The sequence below is a fragment of the Danio rerio genome, chromosome 21 (assembly GCF_049306965.1).
Source record: "Danio rerio strain Tuebingen ecotype United States chromosome 21, GRCz12tu, whole genome shotgun sequence".
NCBI classification, from domain to species: domain Eukaryota; kingdom Metazoa; phylum Chordata; class Actinopteri; order Cypriniformes; family Danionidae; genus Danio; species Danio rerio.
Window position 1 is genome coordinate 33,599,452 of NC_133196.1, and position 25,549 is coordinate 33,625,000.

At 34.9% G+C, this 25,549-nt stretch overlaps 2 protein-coding genes across 2 annotated transcripts in view; one reads left to right on the plus strand and one right to left on the minus strand.

The window, feature by feature from the left end:
- The first annotated feature begins 300 nt into the window (after positions 1-300).
- On the plus strand, positions 301-14,049 carry rhogb (ras homolog family member Gb). The gene is made up of 2 exons (NM_200040.2): positions 301-413; positions 12,237-14,049. The coding sequence occupies exon 2, from the start codon at positions 12,268-12,270 to the stop codon at positions 12,841-12,843; it is 576 nt and encodes a 191-aa protein (NP_956334.1). The 5' UTR covers positions 301-413; positions 12,237-12,267; the 3' UTR covers positions 12,844-14,049.
- Positions 9,042-25,549, minus strand: part of pgap2 (post-GPI attachment to proteins 2) — a 49,881-nt gene continuing 33,373 nt past the window's right edge. The window contains exons 6-7 of the transcript XR_012396534.1: positions 15,646-15,826; positions 9,042-12,839 (exon numbers count right to left, since the gene is read on the minus strand). The gene's annotated coding sequence lies outside the window, so the exon portion shown is untranslated. The remainder of the gene's footprint in view (positions 12,840-15,645; positions 15,827-25,549) is intronic.

Here is a 25,549-nt window from a genome sequence, read left to right on the forward strand (position 1 = left end):
TTGCACGGGTTAGCACCACCCACGACTGTGCAATGATTCAAGCCGATATTCTCACGTCTTCTCAGCTCAGGTAGTTTGAACATTAAGGTATGATGATACGGGATTTCCCCGTGTTGCACAGCAAGCGAATGAACGACAAGACGCGACAAACCCCATTAAAGTCAACCGAGCCGATAGTGTGCACGCGAGAGAAGTGCTTGATAAAAGTGTGAGCGCGCTTGTGGTGTAGACAGACTCTGCTACGCCCTCTTAAACATTGTCATAGCCGCATTTACTTCGGTAAACTTCCTCAAATATGCCGTTAAGCCATTAACTTCCTCTCTGAGGGGTGAACACACTCGCGTCCTACAGACTTCAACTACTAACTTCCACAGCCGCCGGATTACTGTCCTCAAGAGCGTCTGATATGTTTGGTAAGATATGTTTTAGTTTGACAATAGTGTTTATAGGTGTGTGTGATATATAGCGCATAACTTGAAAAACTGTTTATTTCTGTGTTTACTGGTGCATAAGTTTGTTTGTTCATGTGAAAAAGCTTTGAAGCGCGTCAATAATTCGGACTGCGTGATATTTGACCAAATATCCCGAAAGGTTCTCGCTTTCGACCGCGATTAAATATTGGTTTGGGTGTTTTTAAATCAGAGAGCAGGAATAAGGGCCACTCCCATAGACACACACACACGAGTACTGTAAAGCACTGTCAATAAGACTATTGACAAGCACAACTGCACTCTGAACTTTCATTCAGAACAATTTACATCAGGAAACACACATCCACTACTAATTAGCAGCTCATTCACATGCATGTGACTGTGTATTAGTATTTATGTAGCAGAAATTAATGTTTTATTGTTTTATATGATCACATTATACATTTCCTACTTCTAATAAGACTCAATCATAAGTTTATTATGAGAAACTCTTTGTTATTAGTGAATATGTATTCCTTTTTTAATTTATTGATTTTTATTTAATTCATCATGACACACAAATTTGATTATGAGTTGAAACTACTATATATTATAGTAGCATACTATTGTTTAATTTTTAAGTTTATGCATTAATATTAAATAACAATGAGCAATACATTTATTATTACATATTTATTACAGTATTAACTGATTGTTATAATATGTTAGTAAATAAATAATATATATTATATATAGTAAATCGTAATATTGATAATATTATAAACGGTAACATTTAATAATGATGTGTTAATATGTAAACTAAACATTACTTTATTATTAACCACTGATTAGTTATTGCATGCGCTAATCGTAAACTAACTTTAAATACAACATGAGTCATGTGAGTTCATGTGTAAATAACGGCTACCTTAATTACTTGTTAGTACATGCTATGTGATTAATCAAAATCGAATAGCAATTTAAAACGTTGTGATTAATTCATCGCAAGAGGCTGTGACAAGAAATATGTATTATTTCACTTCCTCCACCAAGAGCAAATGCGTGATTGCCATCTGTGTGTGATAGTCTTACTAGCCAATTGAGTGTGCACACTTTTGTTCTGCCCAATCAGAATTGCGCAACCGAACTATGCAGAACGCCCACAATAAAAAACAAAATCAAACATGAAAGCATAGATAATTGGGCTAATGGCATCTGCTGCTTCAGAAGCATTAATATTTTTGTTAATTAAAATTTTAATTTTAATAAAAAATTTTATTGATATCAAAGAAAAACAGAACATCAGTAATGTGGGAATATTTTGGGTTCAAAGTCACATACACAAAAAAGGCAAATTTTAAGAGCTGTCACAGAATTGTTGCCATGACTTGACCTGAAACTTGACTACAAAATTAAATCGTAATCAAATCGCAATATATGTCAAAAAGTGGCAATTAGATATTTTCCCCAAGTCGCAGTAATTAATGTATTGATTACCACATTAAGTTATGCTTAATTTAACCATGAATTCATGAAATGTTAATGTATAATTATACAATGACTTTACTTGGAGGGGCACATCATCTTTAAGGATGAGTTAATGAAGATGTACCCCTACAAGTAAAGTCATGACATAAACATACATCAACAGCTCATAAGTTCATGTTGGTTGCATTTAGCTTAATATAAATGTTAATTAATACATTAATTAACAACATGTACTAACAAGTAATTAAGGTAGTCGTTATTAACACATGAACTCATGTGACTCATGTTGTAGTTAAAGTAAGTTCATAATTAGCGCATACATTAACTCATCTTTATTAATTAATGTTTCGTTTACATATTTACACATTATTGTTCATGTACTGTTATTGTAAAGTGTTACCTCATTAACTATATGATGGATTGTACTTTATTACACACACACAAACTGTAACCTTGGGGTTTCACTAAAGTCTTTTCTGTGAAAATGTGGACATGCCTGTTGCAACAATACAGTTCACACAGAAAATGAATGGGAAATTATGCAAATTTGGAGAAAAAGACAGAAAAGGGCAGTTGGGTTTTCCAGAGGAAACAAGGAACTAAGAAACATCCTCATTTTTGAACTCCAAGAGAGCCATGCAGAAGGATATTTATTTCAGTAACAAACAGCAGATATTAGAGAAGTTATTTTTGCTTTATCATATTTTGAAACACAATATTTTACTCCGTTATTGTTGTTGGTAAAGTAATCTGCGAGTGGGAACATTTCTACTGCTCTCAAAGCAGCTATTGTCATCTTCCTAATGTGAAAATGCGTTTACAAAACAGCTGAATATCTGCAATGACACAAGGGTCTCTCTGAGATGCGCTTTCCTGCCATGAGTCACTGGAAACATGGTGACTTGCTGTGTCATAAGTTGTGGTGACAGTTCCCATGATCCGTTTTTTTTTTTCATTTCCACATGCAACTGCAGAGGAATAAGCTTAGTTAGAACCTTACACTAACACTGAAGCTTCAAACTTAACTTGGGGTTTATGATGAAAGTGTCTATAGAGAATAAAAAAGGAGGGATAAATGTATCTGACCACTTCTAGTTTTGATTTCTTTCTGCATGCTTTGCAACCTAGTGTAAGTTCCCTTTTTGTTCCTCTGGTGACTTGCATCATTCGGTTCGGAGTTAATCGTAATACTTGAAATAACTGCTATAAGCAAAGAAAAAACAGAATATGTGTAGTAGTCTTTGATCATTACTGCTTTTTCAAATGGGCGATCTGTAAAATCTTACATTTGTGATCCAGAACTACAAAACAGGCAGCAAGGTGGCTCAGTGGTTAGCATTATAGCCTCACAAAAAGAAGGCTGCTGGTTCGAGTCCCAGCTGGGTCAGTTGGCATTTCTGTGTGGGATTTGCATGTTCTTTCCATGTTTGTGTGGGTTTTCTCTGGGTGCTCCAGTTTCCTCCAGAGCCCAAAGACATGCGCTATAGGTGAAGTGGGTAAACAAAATTGACCTTAGTGTTTGAGTTTATGTTTGAATGTGAGAGTGTATGGGTGTTTTTCAGTACTGGGTTGTGGCCAACGTGTAAAATATATGCTGGAATAGTTGGCAGTTCATTCCGCCGTGGTAACCCCTGATAAATAAGGCACTAAGACAAAGGAAAATAAATGAACTATACATCACCTGACAGCTGGATAAATAGGCTTAGCATATATGTATGGTTTGATAGGATTGAAATACATTTGGCCAAGATAACATTTTTCTTAAGATCTGGAATCTGACGGTAAAAAAAAATTTTAAACTGAGAAAAATCATCTTTAAAGTCTGCATAAACTGAAAGTTGCTAAGACTTTTATTTCAGTGAGTTAATGTACTTCTAATGGGGTATATGCACACTGACTTTTAGCCAGCCAGCCTCAGGGCTTCCGGTGAATTGTCATTGGCTGTCGGACCAAACAAGAAGCACTGGATTAAATTATATTTTTCAGCACCATGTCTTTAAAGTATAAAAATTTTACTTACCCTAGTCATTTCAATGGAGTTTCTGTGCTAGCCTGTTTCTAATGTAGGCAGTCTTTCTTCTCTTTTTACGCTTTAACAGCCTAATGGATGCTTAAGTGTAATTAACTAATTATATTTGAGTTACATTACAACATCGACGCTGTAAAAGGAACATTATGAAATTGAAAATAATCACATAAACCTTTTACAGGAAGTTAAAAAACAGTGACTGAAAAACACTAGCTGTACATATAAGCCCACTGAAACAGAATATTGAGTGGGGGGTGTGGCTTTCTTTTTGTGCATCAATTACTCATAGCAAACAAACAGTAAAGGGGTGTGGTTAAAAAAAATTGTGGCCAAAGTCATTAGAGAAGGACCGCCATATCAAACGCTGAAGCAAATGGTCAGACTTTAAAAGATTACCAAAACAAAATCAAAATTTCAGTGGATTAACAGCCAAGGATTTATTGTGCTCCAAAGAAATACAATGTGCGCTAGCAACATAAACATTTATATTTTGATTTCTTTAAAGCACTTTAAAGTATGTATATGCACACAGACTTTTAATTTTTAGCCAGGAAGCCCAAAGGCTTCTGGTGAACTTTCTTTCCATTACAAAATTGTCACGTTTAAGATTTCTTTAAAAATCAGCGATCTTCACTGTCTGTTAAGATATACGATATGAAGTGGGTCCCAGATCAGACAAGAAGCACTGCATTAAAGTCCATTTAATTTCCTGCCATGTCTTTAAAATATGGCAGATTATTTTACCCCATTATTTTCATTTAAATTTCTGATCACGTGATTGGAAATCGGCCCAATTACGCGGTTTCAGACATGGAATTGGACGTTACCTCCCGATCAGGACTCAAATATATATGTATATATTCTCTTTATCTTTGAACACAAAGTTATGTTGTGGCACAGAGTTACGTGCTGCATGACATCACCTGGTTGCAGAGTTGCTATTGGTTAAATGCCAGCAAAGTAGAACATGGAAGCAGCTTTAAGCAGAAAGCGCGAGTACGTCTGCAGTCGGGAGGTATTATAAAGTTAATGAGGACAACATTGCCATAGCAAACTGTGAGATATGTAAACTTGCAATATTGGAGGAGCTATTTGTATTTATATTAGATTTTTTTTAACATTTACTGTTGCACTAAAGTCCAAAAGTGAAGAATTGATGTTATTTATTCCTTGATTGTTCAAGCTTCTTCACAGAAGTGCTCAGTTTTTAACAGAGTTGTTGAATGTTAAAACAAGATGAATTAATTAAAAAATAATGAACATCCTGGATCTGTTTCTTCGCTCTTTTTAAATTATTTTTTTTTAATGTATTATAGAAGTATCAGTTTTGTTATCGATAGATACTCAAAATTAAATGACTGGGACTCGAGTGTTTTTGACTAACAAAAGACTATTTACTCCCTCAGGAGTACAACTATTGGTTCAGTGAGGTTGATTACGAACACATATACGCACATACACCAGAACTCCCAACATGGTTTTTCTCTGTCTTTTTTTGTATTATATAGCTACTGTGTGGTGAAGGACTTTAATGGAATTGTTATTTGCATGTTTGTGCACTTATCTAAGTCATCGCTGCATTTAGTTTTGTTGTATCCACATCCATTTCTGTTCAGTAAATACACTTGATAAGCTAAGCTAAACTCTTACCGTCATTTATTTGTGTGGTCTGCTTGATACAGTGCGAGTGCTACAAGACACATTTAGGGCCACAATCTTGAACATCTACTCAAACAAATACCACAAAGCAGCTAAACTGCAAGACCACAGTTAGAAAAGGGGCAGCATTGGATTCTGTTGCACTTGTTTCATTCGGCACTTCTGCTAATCATCGCTGTTGTGATATGACAAAGCCCTGCTGTAAGTGACAGAAGAGACTCCACCAGTGCTGTATCTTTGAGCTCTTGGTTCACTAACCACATTGGCTAACGCCTTGCAGAAGAGGGCTGGGCTCTCAGTATTTCTCTTTCTCTAAGCGTCTCTGGAGATTGGGCAGAGTCCGTCTCACTCCTTTCTCCTGGGGTCAAACATCTGCCAGACTCTTGGAATAAGTGAGAAAGAAAGAGAGAACTGAAAGCTGTATGGTTCGTAACGCCGCAGCTCTGAGTTTCTCGTTGATGTGTGAGAGCGCAAATCTTTCTCACATTCTGCTGCAAGCAAGATGGCCTGCTTGTCATGATCAAACTATTGAGGAAACAGCTTATCATGTATCAAAAATTTTAATTATAAGCAGGCAATAACACGAGAGGTCCAAAACAGCTGTGGAAGGACTTAGAAAGTACTTTGATTAACAGTTTCAGCAGTGTAATGGGCAAAAAGTCGATAATAAATCTACTTTACTGCTCCTTTTAAAAACAGAAATTGCACCTTCCCAAGTGTTGAGTATTAATCCTATTCTCGCTCAGTATTCACAGAAACCTAATAGAGTTAGTTTTGAAACTTTCCTGCATGCAAATGTTGTGTTAAATCTTAGGTTACACAACTTATTTCCCAAAGAGAGCCATATTTATGACCCGAACTGATCATATTTCCATTGTATCTAATTCAAATGTTGGGTAAGAACAGAAATATGGAGGACAAAAGCTCCTTTTTGTTCATTTCTGAGAAGGTGAATGCATAGTCCCTTCATTTGCAATTGAGAATTCAATTGTGTCGTAATATATACACAGCTTATCGGTTAAACTGCAAGGGGAAGTAGAAGGAACTGGACGAAGCTGACTGTATATTCAAAACGTTGTTTTATAAAGACTGAAATGACCTCAACACGCTGCACATTTGCATGAACAAACAATTATAGGTTCCCGTAAACCATTCTTCTGTGTCCCTTTCTTTGCATGCGTGTAAATCTTTCTTTCCACCGATCGATTCATACATCTGTAAATTCTAAAATGTTTGTTCACCTATCCTTCATTTATTTTATTTAGTAACTTTTGACTATAAGTAAAATAAGTAAAAACATTGTATTAAGTAACGGCTAAAACTAACATGCTGATTTTAATGTTATGACTAATATTAAAACTGGCAGTATTTTTGCCAGAACAATTTAAATACTTAAAACTGTTTACATTCAATTATAAAGTGGGGGTGTCATGATAACTCTGCCCAATCTAGTATCAGTCTTAAGTACCTATACATTCCATCTCTTCTCCAAAAATACATTTTTAATACTGATAAGAGAAAGATACAGCTTTGAGATTATCCTGATTGAAATGTGTTGATGAGGATTCTTTACTATGAGAAGTGGCCATATAGGGAGTTCCACACTTACTTGAGGATGTCATCTAGAGCCATGTTCGAAAAAAAGTTCTTGGAAGTAAGATTTCTTGACAAAGTAATACCTTGTGATATGTACAAATCCACTTGTTACGTGTGTGGTCACGCGAAATGGAAAGACTCAACAAATGATAATAATAAACGTTTACAAAGCATTGTAATACTGTCGAATATCACTATCACAATATATATATATATATATATATATATATATATATATATATATATATATATATATATATATATATATATATATATATATATATATATATATATATATATATTCATGCCTAATATCAGACAGCCAGAAGGTGATTCATTTTTTATAAATTGTTCAAATATTGGTGTCTGTGATGCAGCAAGTCCAGAGAGTGTTGTGTACACCATGATTTTATATAAATTTGACTTTAATGTGTGATATGACTAAACAGTCATCATAAACGAATACTTTCTCAATTCAAATGAGTAGCGGCTTGGACCCGGAAACAGTATTTCATACAAGCTGATAGTTTTTTAATTTTGCATTTATTTGAATAAATAATATCAAAACTATAGCAAACCAATGAGATTTATGGTCACATGCTCAGAACTGCTGTTGTTACATAAAACCATTACTTAAGGCATCTTTAGATAGCAAAGCTTTGAGATTATTCTGATTGAAATGTGTTAATGAGGATTCTTTACTATGAGAAGTAACTCCATATAAGTAGTTCCACCCTTAATGATGTCATCTAGAGCCATGTTCGAAAAAAAGTTCTCGGAAGTAAGATTTTTGACAAAGTAATACCTTGTGATAGGTGCAAATCCTATCAAATTCATTCAAGTTAATAAACATAAATTGACCATTTCAAACAAACATATTTGTACTTTAGTAAACATAAATCAACCATCTTAATTATCTCGGTGCTGAAAAAAGTGCGTCTCTCTGAACCAGTTGGGTATGTTTGCTTTAAGAATTCAGCGAGGGATTGTTGTTTTTTGGAGAACTTTATTATCTTCTTTGCTATCCTGCCTTCAGACGGTGATATTGCTGTGATGGCACCGCAGATGTGCAGTCATGTTGAAAGTGTTTCGTTTGAGCAGGCTATACGTGTAAAACAATGCTCGCACAACAATTTTTCTTTCTTTGGCATTATACAAAACGGCAATACCGAAATGTGCTCACACAGCAGATTTGAAAGATGCAGTGTGGTGAGAAATCCGGCGTTTCCGCTTATTGTTGCCTTACTTCACCGCTACTCGCCATGTTAAAGTGTGGAATGATGGTTAAGCGCCTCCTAACTTTAGAGCATAGTGATTGAATATTTACTTGCGGAGAGGAGTTTCCTCATCTTAGCTCGTTGACTTACAGGCACACACAAACAGTCAAACAGTCAGAGCGGTTTAATATAATATTGAGAATTGTGTCATCCCTAATATATATATATATATATATATATATATATATATATATATATATATATATATATATATATATATATATATATATATATATATATATATATATATATATATATTTATATATATAATTTTTTTTTTTTTATTCATATATATATCCATGCCTAATATCCGATGGCCAAAGAGTAATTCATGTTTTATGTCTGGGATAAAGCAAATCCAAAGACTGTTGTGTATGTGTACACCATGATTTTTTATAAAATTCAGTTTAATGTGTGATAGGACTAAACAGTGGTCATAAATGAATATTTTCTCAAATCAAATGAGTAGAGGCTCGGACCCGGAAACAGTATTTTATATGCTGACAATTTTTTTTGTATTTATTTGAATAAATGATATCAAAACAACAGCAAACAAATAAGATTAATGTCTTTGGACACATGCTTGTTAGATAAAACCTTTACTTTAGACATCTTTACACAAAAGTTACAATGCAGCACATAATTCAAACCTGAAGACATACATTTTCAAAAATTTGTAATTACATGAACCGTTTAATGCGGCATATAGCATTTTTACACTGAATTCTGAGCAGACACAGACCCACTTTAGGGTTGCCTTTAACTGGCTGTAACGATGACTATGAACGGTTCTGCTAAACAATTGTGAATAACAATAAAGAATCTGTGACCAGGGTCATCTTTATTAAAAATGCGCATTAACAACACAATACATAAAAAATGAATAGTGTTTCAAGGACATGTATAATAAAAAAAAGGTTTCCTTGCCCTATTTTTTAAATACTGTGTACACACAGATAACAATGACATTCATGTCAGGCCAATAGGGGATAATATCACTTCGTAAAAAACACTATGCACCTGTGCACACACTGTCTTGTAGTCATCCAGACTGAATACATGAAACACAAGTATGACAACACAGATTTCACAAAAACACAATTCTTTTAAAACCTTTGAAACTCAATTTACAAATGTGTTTAGGTCCCTAACCATCTACCGTGTAAAACAAAGGTGTCAAACTCAGCTCCTGAAGAGATGCAGTTCTGCACAGTTTAGTTCCAACCTTAATTAAACACACCTGATCAAACTAATCGCGTCCTTCAGGCTTGTTAGAAACCTTCAGGTAAAGCTGCAGTCACATTAGAGTCTGAGCATGCGATATTCTGTTGTGCGGCGCTGTGAAAAAGGGCAGGATTAAACAAGATTGTTAGACATTTAAAAAGCGAGCGATTGCTCCATATTCTAAATTTCTGTCCAGAGACATCATGTTTTGATCCTCGATTGGTCTCACAAAGTCAAGTGATGCGATTTCGCAGGTCAGAGTTCACCAAGCTTGAACTTTGCACCGCAGCAACCTGCGAAACTTAATGCATGAACCCTGCGTTTCCGGTCTGACGCATTCGCGTGTGTATGAATGGAAGTCTATGGGAGGAAAAGCCCGGTGTGACCGCAGCTTTAGTGTGTTGGAGCAGGGTTGAAACTAAACTGTGCAGGGCTGTGGCCCTACAGGAATTGAGTTTGACAACCCTGATGTAAACAAAAGGCAGATTTGTTTTGTTTTTAGTTGAAAGCAGCATCATGTAACACCCTAGTCAATTAAAAAAAAAAAATCACTTAAACTCTTTTAATTTCAGATAGTTGATCATTTAATAAAAAACAAATATAATAAAAAAATAATTACTCATAAAAATGTTCATTGTTCTCATCTCTGCAGTGTGGTGTTTGCTTTCATATGACAAACACTACAGCAAATACAAAAGTCTGAATGGCTTTTTGAAAACGTATGAATACTGTTTCACTTCCTTTCTTTGGAACAAATATTTTGCAGACTGATCTGAGTTGAGGTGAAAATGCATGCCAACATTATCTTATACTTTTTAAAAAAAGATAATCCTGTCTAGAGCTGCACAATTGTAGTTAATTTATTCAGCATTAATATCGAATTGTGATCATTCGCAATAGTCACATCACAGGAAACGCAGTGTTGATTCGGGATTATAGTTCATCATTTGCATGAGTTTTTGAGGTCTGTGACTGTATGAGGATTTGTTTTCTAAGTAATCGTTCCATTTGTAACGATATTAATTTGATTTAGTTTATACAATTATAAAGATTATGCTGTATTATTTTCAATTTGATTATTCAATTACTGTATTTGTGAATTCTGTTAAACTCCTTGGAAAACAATAAAACACTGTTTATTTCATTTTTATATTTTTTATTGTATTTATCAGTGCTTGTAGATCATTTATTATATTCTATGTAGATTCACTGTCCTACAGAATCATCCCAATCAATCTAAAATGATTCCAAATAAAGATATTTAAGCTAGGGCAATATGCGATATGGCAAAAATGTAATGTAATGTAAATGTAACGTCGGAGATCAATTTGGATTTGGAAACAGGTACTGTCAACTCTCAAGATGAGATCCAAAGAGCTGTTACTGTCAGTCAAGCAAGCCATCATTAGACTGAAAAAACAAAACAAACCCATCAAAGAATTAGCAAAAACATTAGATGGGCACATGTTGGAACATTCTTAAAAAGAAATATCGCACCAGTGAGCTCAGAAACACCAAAAGAAACAAAAGACCACAGGAACAACTGTGGTGGATGACCAAAGAATTATGTCCCTGGTGAGGAAACCACCCTTCACAACAGTTGGCCAGATCAAGAACACTCTCCAAGAGGTAGGTGTATGTGCGTCAGGGTCAACCGTCAAAAGACTTCACCAGAATGAATACAGAGTTCACTGCAAGATGTAAACCATTGGTGAACCCCAAAACAGGAAGGCCAGATTGAAGCTCTAAAAAGCCTTCACAGTGCTGGAACAACATCCTATGGACAAATGAGACCAAGATCAACTTGTACCAGAGTGATGGTAAGAGAAGAGTATTGCGAAGGAGAGGAACTGCTCATGATCCTAAGCAGTGAAGCATGGTGGTAGTAGTGGAATGGCGTGAGCATTTATGGTTGTCAATTGAACTGGTACTCTTGAATTTTTTGATGATGTGACTGCTGACAAAAGGAGCAGCAGGATAAGTTCTGAAGTGTTTCTGGCAATATTTTCTGCTCATAATAAGCCAAATACTCTAGAACTCATTGCACAGTGCTTTACAGAGCAGATGGAGAATGACCCAAAACATGCTGCAAAAGACAGTTGCAGTAAAGGCCTGGTGGAGCATCAACAGGGATAAAACCCAACATCTGCTGATGTCTTTGTGTTCCGTACTTCAAAGGATTTGCAACCAAGTATTAAAAAGTGAAAGTTTGATTTATACATATTTTTCTGACCAATTACTTTTGGACCCTTAGCAAGTAGGAGGAACATATGCAAACTGTTGTAACTCCGACAGCGTTCACCTAATTTGGATGTAAATACTCAAATTAAAGCTGACAGTCTGCAGTTAAACATCTTGTTTGTTTCATTTAAAATCCATTGTGTGGGTGTATAGAGCCAAAAATGTTAGAATTGCGTCGATGTCTAAATATTTATGGACTTAACTGTATATCACAGAAAACTTTTCCAATATTGTCCAGCCCTAATTAACTTTAAGATTTGCAACAGATTTCACTGAGCAGTTTTAAACACAGTGTTGTCTCTTCCTCCACAGACTGCTGAAGTCAAGGACACATCTTTCAATCATGCAGAGCATCAAGTGTGTGGTGGTGGGAGACGGAGCGGTGGGAAAAACCTGCCTGCTCATCTCCTACACGACCGGCGCCTTCCCCAAAGAGTACATTCCCACCGTCTTCGACAACTACAGCTCCCAGGTCAGCGTGGACAACCGTACCGTCAGCCTCAATCTGTGGGACACCGCGGGTCAGGAGGAGTACGACCGCCTTCGCACGCTGTCCTATCCTCAAACCAACGTCTTCATCATCTGCTTCTCCATCTCCAGCCCTCCGTCCTACGAGAACATCAAGCATAAGTGGCACCCGGAGGTGACACACCACTGTCCTAGCGTGCCCATCCTGCTTGTGGGAACCAAGAGTGATCTCCGCAATGACGCCGACGTGCTGAAGAAGCTGAAGGAGCAGAACCAGGCGCCCATCACGACCCAGCAGGGTCAAGCGCTGGCTCGCCAAATCCACGCCGTCAAGTACCGTGAGTGTTCGGCACTCAGTCAGGACGGCATCAAGGACGTGTTTGCAGACGCAGTGCGTGCCTACCTTAGTCCTCAACCCGTGGCTAACAAGAAGCCCTGTATACTCCTCTGAAAATACAGAGGATAGAGGTATTTTAATTCAATTACGCGCAGAGGAATGCATAGGAATGGTGGGAATGCTATGGAATAGTAGTCAATGATGACCAGGAAGCACAGTCTTGCGCCGGGTTCAGACTACACAATATCTTTATGATTGTTATGTTTGTTTTTGATTTACACTCCTAAATTCTTGAACCAAAAAAACTCCCGAAGTGAAAACTGTATGCCATCTTTAACTATGTTTGATGTGTGTGATACCATCAAGAAGGCAGAACTAGTGATTACGCAAAACAAAGCTTGAGGAAACATCAGAATATTAGATCTGGAAACCCTAAGCCATTTTGTCATCATGTTAGAAAGGTCAGTGCAGAAAATCTTCTGTGCTTCTGTAGGTAAATATCAAGTGTGTGACAAACCCCACTGGATGACTAAACAATAATTAAACACGCTAGTCTAGTTCTGTCAGGACCAGATCCAAGATCCATCTATTCAAGCATTCTTGCTGTGGTTTACAATTGATCAGAATCAGGCTGATATTGTGCCATCTGAACCCAACGTTTATCTGTTTAACACAAGATCAAGTCAAATATTTGGTTTTACACTGTTTTGAAACCCCCATTAGCAACAATTTTTTTCTTTTTGCTTGAATTTTCTTTAAGTAAATACTTATTTTTAAGAAGAGAGAACATTTTTGGGGGCATTTCATTAGACCACTAAACATTTGGATACCATTCTATGGTATCTAAATAATATGAAAAACAATATAGAGGAGATGAACCCTTAAATACATTTCAGATGAAAATGGTTTGAGTTCCTCTTGCGTGTTTGGTGACTTACTAATACTATTCCTTTATTGACTTTTTAATTTTCTGTAGTGTTTACAAAAACACATATCTGAGAATTGTTTTTTAACTTGTGTATTATTACTAATTCAGCTTTTTATGCTCATGGCATGTGTGTTCTGTCATTGGGTTGTCATTAAGAACAGACCTTTAATGTAATTAGTGGTCTATCTATAACATTCTTGCATTAAAAGTGTGAGACAGCAGTAAAAGCAAGCAGTTCTTTTGTTTAAAACAATGATGTTAATGCATGACTTTTACAATATAAAAATATTGTGTGCATTAATGTCCACATTTTCAATAGTTCTGGAAGCATTTTTCCTATTCATTTTCCCTTTGTTGAAGCAGTCAGTAATACAATACCATCAGTAACATAAAAATATATATAAAAATATAAAAAAAATGACAACTTTTCAAATTTTGATTTGAAGCCAAGAAGACAAATACAACTACACTAAAAAAAACTACAATCCCATAAAGCAGTGTTTCTCAACCACGTTCCTGGAGGACCACCAACACTGCATGTTTTGGATGTCTCCTTTGTCTGTTGCACACATTACAGGTTTTTCAGCCTCTGCTAATGAGCTGATGATCTGAATCAGGTGCGCTTGGTTAAGGAGACATGGAAAATGTGCAGAGCTGGTGGTACTCCAGCAACGTGGTTGACAAACACTGCCATAAAGCATTGTCAAGGATGCAAATAAAATTACAGAAAAACATGAAACCATTAATTTAACGATCTTGATTTCATTTACGCAAAATATCCATATATGTACAAATATCTAAGCAGTTTAGAGTGCAGTTAGACTGACCACGAAGGGGCGGAGCTAAAATGTAGTTCTTCTTGCAAGTGTCTGATTGGCGGATGAATCAGCAGAATCATGGGTAATGTAGTTTTCTCAGAAATTGTACAGCTGAACAGGGTTTAATAAATAAGTATATACATAAAAGTTTCCCAGTACTGGGTTGCGGCTGGAAGAGCATTCGCTGCGTAAAGCATATGCTGGAATAGTTGGTGGTTCATTTCATTGTGGCGACCCCTGATGAATAAGCCGAAAAAGAAAATGAATTAATGATTTCATTTATGCAACATTTCCATGTATGTACAAATATCTAAGCAGTTCAGAGTGCAATTAGACGGAATTGGAAAGGGCGGAGCTAAAATGTAGTTTTGCTGCTATTTGCTTCTTGCAAATGTCAAATTGGTGGATGTCTCAGCAGAATCATGGGTAATGTAGTTTTTACAGAAATTGTACTGCTGAACAGGGTTTAAAAAATAAATATATACATAGAAATTTCCCAGTACTGGGTTGTGGCTAAAAAGACATCTTACTGCATAAAACATATGCTGGAATAGTTGGTGATTCATTCCACTGTGGTGACCCCTGATGAATAAAGGGACTGAAAAGAAAATTAACGAATGAATGATTTAATTTATGCAACATATCCACATATGTATGTATATATGTATTGAAAGGGGCGGAGCTAAAATGTAATTTTGCTGCTATTTGCTTCTTGCAAGTGTTTGATTGGTGGATTTCTCAGCAGAATCGTGGGTAATGTAGTTTTCACAGAAATTCTACAGCTGAACAGGATTTAAAATAAATATATACATAAAAATTTCTAAGTGTGGCTGAAAAGGCATCCACTGCATAAAACAAATGCTGAATTAGTTAGTGGTTCATTCCGTTGTGACGAGCCCTGACTAATGAGGGACTAAGCCGAATGAATGAATGAATGAATGAATAAAAAGTAAGCTGACTGCTTTGAACAGAAGCCTATATCATCATTTAACAACTGAAGATTTCAACATTTCATAAGTTTGTCTTTATGATTGATGAGTCAAATTTGATTTCCCGATAGACAAAATGAACAGGATTTCTACTTCCAGAACTCGACTGTTGATTTCAATAGCAGAAGTGCCAGTGAAATGCCAAAAAAAGAGAAAAAGGTCTGTTGTGTGCGAACCATACCTGATCTTAATTGTGTGATGAGGGTGCTGTTGGCTGTCAGTTTGTCGGCTTTACTTCCTTGTGGTGTGGAAAGTATCTGGCAGTGGCGTCCCGTCAGGAAGCAGAGGTCCCAGCATGCACTGCGTCCCATTCAGCTCTTCGCTCCTCTCTTCCTCTGTGCTCCAGGGTGGGGCCTCTGGACCTTATTAGAAAACAAGGCACTTTCTTCACTAGATGACTGATTTGGGAAAAGCTTGTGTGGATGTAATTAGCACAATCCTAAATGAGCCATTAAAGTAAAGCAAGAACGCTTTCGGTTTGGTCAAAAATGCGGTTTGGCTTATAGATTTCAAAGGTTTAGAGGTGAGAGGTGAGGTTTAGAGTTTGTTTTCATTTATTTGGTTTAGATGAATGTATTTAGATATATGTATTGTATGCACACAGACTGTTGTGAAAAGGCTAATTATTCAATTGTTGGTATGTTAATTTCAGCTATTTTAGTTTATTGAGTATAATGTTTAGTCAGTTAGCAGTAGATTTTGTGGTTCATTAAGGACAAAAGCTTCCTTCTGAATAATTTGCTAAAGTTAATTATTAACCCTCCTAATGCATTCAAAATCAGCACACGTTTTTCATATTTCAGATCTGTTTGGTACTGATAAATTGCCATAAGTTCGTATTTGAAAATAATGTGAGAATGTAGACAAATGGCCAAGTTTCGAATGCTTTTAGTTTGTTTAATATTACTGCACGTTTCTCCTTTTTTGATTAATTACAAAATTTGTAAACATTCTTTGAAATTTAAAATGACACCTGAACCACACCAAGGAATTCTAATGCACAAATCAGTATCATAAAAGGTTCTGTCTGACATTTTTTTCAAAATTGAGTTACTCACATATTCTTATTAAATGACAACTTATTTACATTATGCACTGAAAAAAAGTGTTGCATGCAGAACTGTTGCAATCAATTTATTTGTGTTGAATTTAAACAAACAAATTAAATTGAATAATGTTTAACTTAATTTGTTTGTTTAAATTCAACACAAATAAATTGTTTACAACCACTTAATGTATAAAAAATTGAGTAAACCCAAGGAATCATCTTTGAATATAATTTTTTTCAGTGTGGGATGTTTTTTATAAGTTGTTTACATTTTAAGTCTTTTTATAAAAAAAAAAAAAACAAAGTTACACACATACTGTTTGCTATGGAATACAAAAACTTTGAAGCTCAATAACTCAAAATCATTCAGAACGCAGATAGAACCTTATAATTCCAAGGTGGTGAAATCTTAATGAAGTGCATCATTTTATAAAATCTATAAATCATTAAGGACAAAGGCTTCCTTCTGAATAAAATGCTGAAGTTAAAGGTGCAGTAGGTGATCTGCCTAAATGCTAACCACTTAGTTTTAAATACATCCCTCCCCTGTCGTCCAAAGCCACGCCTCCTGAAATGGCGAACGCTCACATTAAAGACAACAGAGACCCACTAGATCAGGGGTGGGCAAACTCGGTCCTGGAGGGCCGGTGTCCTGCAGAGTTTAGCTCCAACTCTAATCAAACACACCTGCTTGTAGATTTCTAATGACCTTGAAAACACTGATCAGCTTGTTCAGGTGTGTTTGATTGACTTGCCTAATTACACTAACCTGCCTTGTTAATCTAATTAACTAAAAGTAAAATAACCCTTTAAATGTCACTTTAAGCTGAATACTAGTATCTTGAAAAATATCTAGTAAAATATTAAAATAAATAATGCTGAACACAAAATTTTGTCTTGAAAATGTGAAAAATATAGGGTGAAAAGGATAAATATTGGCACAAATACATAGGTATTACGCGTAGGTATTTTTAAAAATTATCTGATTATATTAATTGTATAATCTTGAAATAATTGGTTTAAAAAGCATCCCTTCAATACCAAAACTGTCTCAAATGCATTAAGAGGGTTAAACATTCGCAGCAGAAGGAGGAACGGTTGATTCATATCATGCATGAATCATACGGTGATGTTAAAGTCATGTGTGCGAGTATGTGTGTGTGTGTGTGTGTGTGTGTGTGTGTGTGTGTGTGTTCTCTTGGCCATTAATGCATGAGAAATCCCAGTCATGTGAAAGCAATATTTTCCAAGCATTGAGCTGAGAGCCGATCAGTCAGTCTGATGGAAAGGAGGGTCATTTCTGTCCCATGAAGATACATTAAACCTGTCTCAGCTTCTCAAAGGGTAGTTTTATCTGACTGACGCGGCATTACGACATTCCTGATTCCTCCAGAAAACATTGACTTGCACTTCTTTGGAATTCCACATTTCAAAACATCCTTCAACTTCTTTTTTCAAATAACATTTGATCATTTATTTTAGATGTCTTTTTATATCACTAAATTATTGTCATTTCCCCAAGACAATTTCACATTAAATATTCATACAATTTATTTTGTCCCAAGAAAAGTGTTTTGATTCCACTTTGTATCCTAATAAAATTCAAACAGCTTCATTTTAACATCTACAAGAATTTTGAATTGTCATTTCAAGCCAGATTCATTTCAATTTTTTCATCATTCTAAATCAGTGGTGTCCAAACTCTGTCCTGGAGGGCCGGTGTCCTGCATAGTTTAGCTCCAACTTCCTTTAACACACTTGCTGGAAGCTTCTAGTATAGCTAGAAAGAGCTTGATTAGCCGGTTCAGATGTGTTTAATTGGTGTTGGAACTAAAATATGCAGGACACCGGCCCTCCAGGACCCAGTTTGGACACCCCTGTTCTAAATGTTTTAAAAATAAGTCCTCATGCTTAGGCACATTTTAATGAATAAAAAATAAAATGATATTATGAAATTTTATTACAATTGAAACAGGGTGTATTACAATTGAAACAGGGTGTTATAAACATGCTTGAAAAAAAATATTCTTGTTTATTCTTCCATAAATAGATGTATTTTGTGTTTTTCCTCTCACATTTGGTAGCATTTTAAATGGCACCTATTTTACCCCTTTTTCAAGATTTAAGATGAGTCTTTTGTGTCTCCAGAATGTGAAAAGTTTCAGGTTAAAACACCCATCAGATAATTTATTATACCTTTCAGAATATTAGATTTTCTGCTCTGAAAACAATGTAGCTGTTTTTGTTGCCTGCTAGTCATGCCTGTCAGAGTGTGCCTCAATCTTCGCCTCGGCTGCGTCAGATAAACAGCACAGTGACAGACATGAAGCAGAAGATCTTATGTACCGTTTGTGAGAATTACTACCGCAAGAACATTCCCAATGATTATTTATTGTATCTGTTGAGTTAATTCAAGCCTTTTTCAAACAATGAGTCACACAAAGTTCACGCACATACACACACACATGGCGGGTGCGTTTAACTTTGCACTGTTTTTGCATGGCAAATGTGACAGCATACACATTAATATCCATCGCTGTATGGATTGCCATTATTTAAAATACAAAATAAACCTGATTTAACGTCTACAAACCGGGATTGAAGCATCTTCTTTTATAATTGTACTGACACTATGCGGCTGTGGTGATAAAGGCGGAAAAATCACTGTAATTCATTACAAACATGCACTGTTTTAAAATTGTTTTAAACTTGTAAAACTCATTCTTAAACACATTCGATGATGGTTGATGATCACAGAGCGCTCAACAGATCTTTCAATCCCAGTTGCTTTGCGCACTTCCTGTCTTGTGGATCTGATACTACGGAGACCTTTTAATATTCCACTGTCAATCAATTCGGTGGGCGGGGAAACCACACTCCTACCTCATATTGAGATGAGCCTCAAAATGAGAGAGATTTGGATTCTATTTTAACGTCAGGAAATTAAAAAAAGAGACTTACTGTCTTTATATCACCCCAGCTGACTGTGGACACACTATACCTGCACACAGTCTTGTCCAAACAGCTTACAAAAGATGATTTTCTTCATAGGTGCCCTTTAAAGTGGTTTTGCTAAATATAAGTAATAATTTATTTTAAGAATTTATTTTTTACTAACCACAGACTTCTGAATTGTTATTAAGCGTTATAATGTTAAATAATTACTAGGTGCAATTGTTTTAAATTATTATTATAATTATTATTATTATTACTATTCAATCCAGTCATATGCAGACTAAAGGAGGAAGCAGCATAGTGGATTTAAATACAGGTGTGCCAGATCATTTCCCTATCTGACTTTGATAGCGACACAACACTGAACATATAGAGGCTAACAGAGCAATCCTGATATCTGCTCTTTCTCTCTCTCTCACACACCTGAAGCTTTAGCAGGAGAGTAGTGATTACAGGAGAGCTGTTCAGACAGTTTTTTTTAGAAACTGTACTTGTGCCAAACCTGACCAAGGAAGTAACATGATCTTGACAATAAGTGGACTCCTTCTTTGGAAAATATTTTTAGTATAAATGTGGTCAGTTGCCATGATTTTGAGTGTAACCACACTTTTACAACAAATACCACGGTTAAACTATGGTAAGTGTAGGAAAACCACAGCTAAGATGTGGCTAGCATAGTACACAAAAACATGGGCTTTTGTCTTTATTTGTAGCAAAACCACGGTTAATTTAAGACAGGTTCATTGGCGTTTGCTCACTGGTTTTTACACGGTTCTTAAAACCACTTTCACCTTGGTGCAACTGAACACTTCACAATTATTTAGAAGTTTAAAATTAAACACAGGAACATTGGTATTTTAAACCAAGGTAACCACAAATTATCCATGGTTTTACTACAGTAACCATACTTTAACTGTGGTATATCAATGTGTCATAATGGCTAAAACAATTTTACTGCAATACATCATAGTTATAAAGTGTCATATTCAAATTATATTTGAAGTGTTTTGGCTTATAATTACATACTTTGAACAATTATGCAAACACAGCTTGTTTATTGAATCGTCTTTTTGGAATCTGAGGTAAAACTTGTTCAATTTTAAGGGAAACTGCTTCATTCTTACCTTTATAGTTTGAAAAATCCATTCTGGAAAAACTTGATAACAAAACAGAAACTGGAATATGCGCAATAGTTACTGTTATTTTTAAGATGGTGATAAGTGATGCCCTACACCCCTCAAACCGTCTTTCATTTAAATTAATAATTAAATTAATTAATAAAAATCTTCTATAGGAAGCTTTACAATATTGTATTTGTGCATACACATTAGATTAATTAGTACTGAAGCCAAATCTGGAGATAATCTAAAAAAACAAAATAAAATAAACCAAGTTTATGTTATAGAAAAATATTTTAAAAATTGCTTTCATAAAAGAGCAAAAGTCAAGAGAAACTAAAAATATATAAAAAGATTTGTTGGAATTTTGTAGTATTATTTTTTTAAATAATATTTAGCATGAGTGTTAAATTCATATTCCTAAAGTAATGTTCAGTGACTAAAATATTACTTTATTAAATATATCTGTTTAATAAATCTGGTTTATTTAAATGCAGCAAAATCTATTGTCTATATTCACTGAGAAATGAATAAAAAAATATTCATTTTCAAAATGCGGTGTACTTAATTAATGCTTAGCACTGTACCGGATCAGTTTTTACATAAAGGGGACATATGCTTTGTTCATCCAATCAGTGACATAGGTATCACTTTATTTTGACAGTTTCTTTAATGCATTTTGTTGAATTTAAAGGGCACCTATGATGAAAGTCATCTTTTGAAGGCTGTTTAGATAGAACTGTGTGCAGGTATAGTGTTTATAGATTTCTTGAAATTAAAATAGGATCCAATTGCCTCCCATTTTGAGGCCCACCGCAACGCAACATAAAAGTGCAGTTTTTCCGCCCACTGAATTGATTGACAGCCGGGTATTAACATGGCTAACATGTCATAGTAACACATATAATCATATCAACTAGACAGGAGATGCGCAAAGCAACTGGGATTCAAAGATCTGTTGAGCTTGCTGTGATCATTAATCATCACCAAATGTGATCAAGAATGAGTTTTACAAGTTTAAAACGTCCCAGTTTGTGGACATTAAATCAGGTTTATTTTGTACATTTACATATCGCATATCCATACAGCAGTGGATGTTAACGAGTATCCTGTCACATTTGCATGCAAAAACAGTGCAAAATGAAATGCACATGCTGTGTGTGTGGGTCTGTGTGTGTGCATGAACTTTGTAACGACATTGTGTGTGACTCATCTTTGCAGAAAGGCTTGAATCAACTCCACAACAAATACATCAAATAATCATTGGGAAAGTTCTTACTGTGGTGTTTCTCACAAATGTAACATAAGATCTGCTTCCTTCATGTCTGTCACTGTGCTGTTTATCTGAGGCAGCCGAGGCAGAGATTGAGACACACTCTGACAAGCATGTGGGAACAGTGGGCGTTTTCTTAAATCTTGAAAAAGGGGTAAAATTGGCGCCCTTTAGGTTACATTGCATCTACATGCCAACTAATTCTCAATAGATTAAAAGTAGACTGTTAGGTTGGGGTTAGGGTTAGTGTAGCTGATGTGTACTTGTAGAGTTTCTTATAGTTAAATAAATGTTGAAGAAGCAGTATCAACAGATATTAAGCAGACAGTCTACTAATACTCAAATGAGAAGTAATTGGCCCACAGTTGCAAATGCAACTTTTAGTCAACAAAATGTGCAACAGGGACCAAAATAAAATAACACCAGGCATAATATAATAGGTGTGAAACATGATACAAAGAAACAGGATTCTGTTCAGCAGGGGTTCAAAAGTTAACTGATCATTCCTTTAAAGTTGAAGGCTGTCACACATAATAAATGTGAAAGCCCTTAACTTAGAAGTTATCATGAGTAATAAACTGTAACATGCATGGTTTATTGTCATGTACAGTTGAAGGCAGATCATAAGCTCTTTAAAAAAAAATCCCATATGAATCTTAACTGAGCAATGAAAATTTCTCTACTTCACTCCAGAATTTCCTTTCTTTTCATTAAAATTTAGTATAAAACTTTAACATTTTAAAACCATTTCTAACATTTTAACTGCCTTCTCTACCAAAGAACGTCTGTTTTAAATACTGGCTTACACATAGCATTGTTGGTTTACAAAAACAAAAAAACAAAACAAAAAAAAAAAATTCCTGTTGCGCTACTACACTTGATTTTGGCTTTATTGTAAAAAAAAAAAAAAAAAAAAAGAAGAAGAAGAAAGAAAACAACATGTTAAAATGAGAATCGGAAATGTTTCATGGCATACTTCAAAAAAAAAAGATCATTTAGTGTTCAAAAATGTTTTATTATAATTATGTTTTTAAATAAATTGGTCTTACAGTTCATATTTTCAGATTTTTCATAGTATATGTATTATTCCCGTACTTTTATCAACCATTTGGTAGAGGTTTGTATTCTAGATATTATGGGGTGTGTTTAAAAAAATGCATTAAGTGTGTTAACTAGTGACATTAGGAGGTAAGAAATGCAATCCAAACATTTTTTTTCTTGGTGGGGCAGTTAAAGGGTTAAGGTCAATCATTAGCCCCCTTAAGAAATACATGTTTTTAATTGGCTACAGAACAAACCACTGTTGTCCAATGACTTGCCTAATTACCCTAACTTGCCTATTTAAACTTAATTAGCCCTTTAAACTGCAGTTTAAGCTGAATACTAGTATCTTACAAAATAACTAGAAAATAAATACAGTTAAAGTCAGAATTATTAGCCCCCTTTGATTTTTTTTCTTTTTTAAATATTTCCCAAATGATGTTTAACAGAGCAAGGAAATTTTCATGGTATGTCTGATAATATTTTTTCTTCTGGAGAAAGTCTTATTTGTTTTATTTCGGCTAGAATAAAAGTAGTTTTTGATTCTTTAAAAACCATTTTAGGGTCAAAATTATTGGCCCCTTTAAGCTATTTTTTTTCCCCGATAGTCTACAGAACAAACCATCATTATAGAATAACTTGCCTAATTACCTTATCCTGCCTAGTTAACCTAATTTACCTAGTTAAGCCTTTAAATGTCCCTTTAAGCTGTATAGAAGTGTCTGGAAAAATATATAGTAAAATATTATTTACTGTCATCATGGCAAAGAGAAAATAAATCAGTTATTAGAAATGAGTTATTAAAAGTATTATGTTTAGAAATGTGTTGAAAAATTCTTCTCTCTCTTAAACAGAAATTAGGGGAAAAATTAAACAGGGTGGCGAATAATTCAGGGGGGGGGGATAATTCTGAATTCAACTGTAAGTACTGTCATTATGGCAAAGACAGTAGAAATGTGTTATGAAACTGTAATGTAAAAAAAATACTCACATTAAATAGCACTTGGGAAATAATAAAAATATAATAATTAAAACGATAGGAGAGATAATCATTTTGTCTTCAATTTAAATTTTGACTGTATAGCAGAAAAACAACCTTATAACAACATTAACATGTTTAAAAACGTACTCTAATTTTGCACTATGGTGAAAGATGCCTTTATATTAGGTGAGCAGCACCTGATGTCAAATGGATGCAGTTGGTGAGCTTCTAGCACTGCCTGTTGCTTTTTTTAAGGAAATAAAATATTGATAAAATGCCATAGGGATGCACCGATCCTGGTATCGCTTTCAGACTCGAAACTAAACTCATAAGCTCTAACTCATGCGTGGTAAAACACTGCGATATAAACTTTTGTTTAGTGCAGATAGTTTTGGAAATGATGATGAAGATTATTATTATTACTATTATTATTATGTCCTATGTTTGGTACTGTAAAGATTAGTTGTGCAACGAGCAGAAAAATCAAACAGTTTGAGTGAGTTACTGTTGTTCATAATTAAAGAGAAGCTCTCCGTCAAAATTATTTGGAAAATTGCCACCCAAAAAAAGTCAAGATATCGTTAAGGCCAAGAACCAAAAATAAATAAAATACTCATACTCTGTCTTTAAAAATAGTATCACTACATCTCTACAGTGTCACATTGTATGACTTTTGTTTGTAATTTTTCAGTCTCAGCGCAACACCTGCGTCTTGATCCATTTTAGTAAACCACAGCTACTGGAGGAGCTTACAGGGGGTGAGTGTTGGGTCAAGAAAAACTAGTAGGTCACAAATAACTGAACACTACATTTAAACTGTCATTGGATTACATTACTAATTACTTAATGTAAAAAGTAATCCGATTACTAATTACTTTGCTTTCTAGTTACTTTATCAAGCCCAAAATAAATCAGTACCAAGTCATAATAGTTGTTCTTTCTGTAATTTGATATATACGTTTGAAAATAGCAACTTGGTCTGATTAAAATCTGAAAGAATCCATTTCTAGAACTAAGATGAACCTGTGACACAGTCTTTTATACACAACACTGTTAACTGGGTTTAACCGCGGAAGCGTTAGATTAATAAAAATGTAATAATATGAAATAAACAGTTCTGCTGACGTTTGCAAACAGCATTGAAAAACATGAAATGCTCATCAGTGTTGGGGGTAACGCATTACATGTAACGTGAGTTATGTAAAAAATTATTATGTTTCTCAGTAATGTGTAAAGTAACGCATTCTCAAAATTAAGTAATAATATCATTTGAGTTAAAAATGTAATGGGAGTTTAGTTTAGTTAATTCACTTAAAAAAAATTGCTGAATTAAAATGAGCGTATTCACATTGAGGCAGAAAAGAAGATGGCAGAGCCTGACATTTCTGCAATGGAAAATTCTCTTTATTTTGAACACATTAAAGAAAAGGAAAAGAGGATTATGAATGGACAGCGATTTTACTTTTTAATAAGACAAACAGTACAAAAGCAGCAAACATTGCTTAAAACTTTCATTAATCTGTACACACGGCATGCAGAGCTCTGGGGTCAGGAAGATCTCAGAAGATAACATTCTCCTGCATTCATTCATTATGTGTTTTTTTAAAGATAAATGAAGGTTGTATTGTGAGCTGTTACTGTATGTGCAGCTCTATGCGTAGCTCTATT

Excerpts from the sequence above, each read along its gene's own strand:
- rhogb (NM_200040.2), top strand. The coding sequence starts at position 12,268 with ATGCAGAGCATCAAGTGTGTGGTGGTGGGAGACGGAGCGGTGGGAAAA.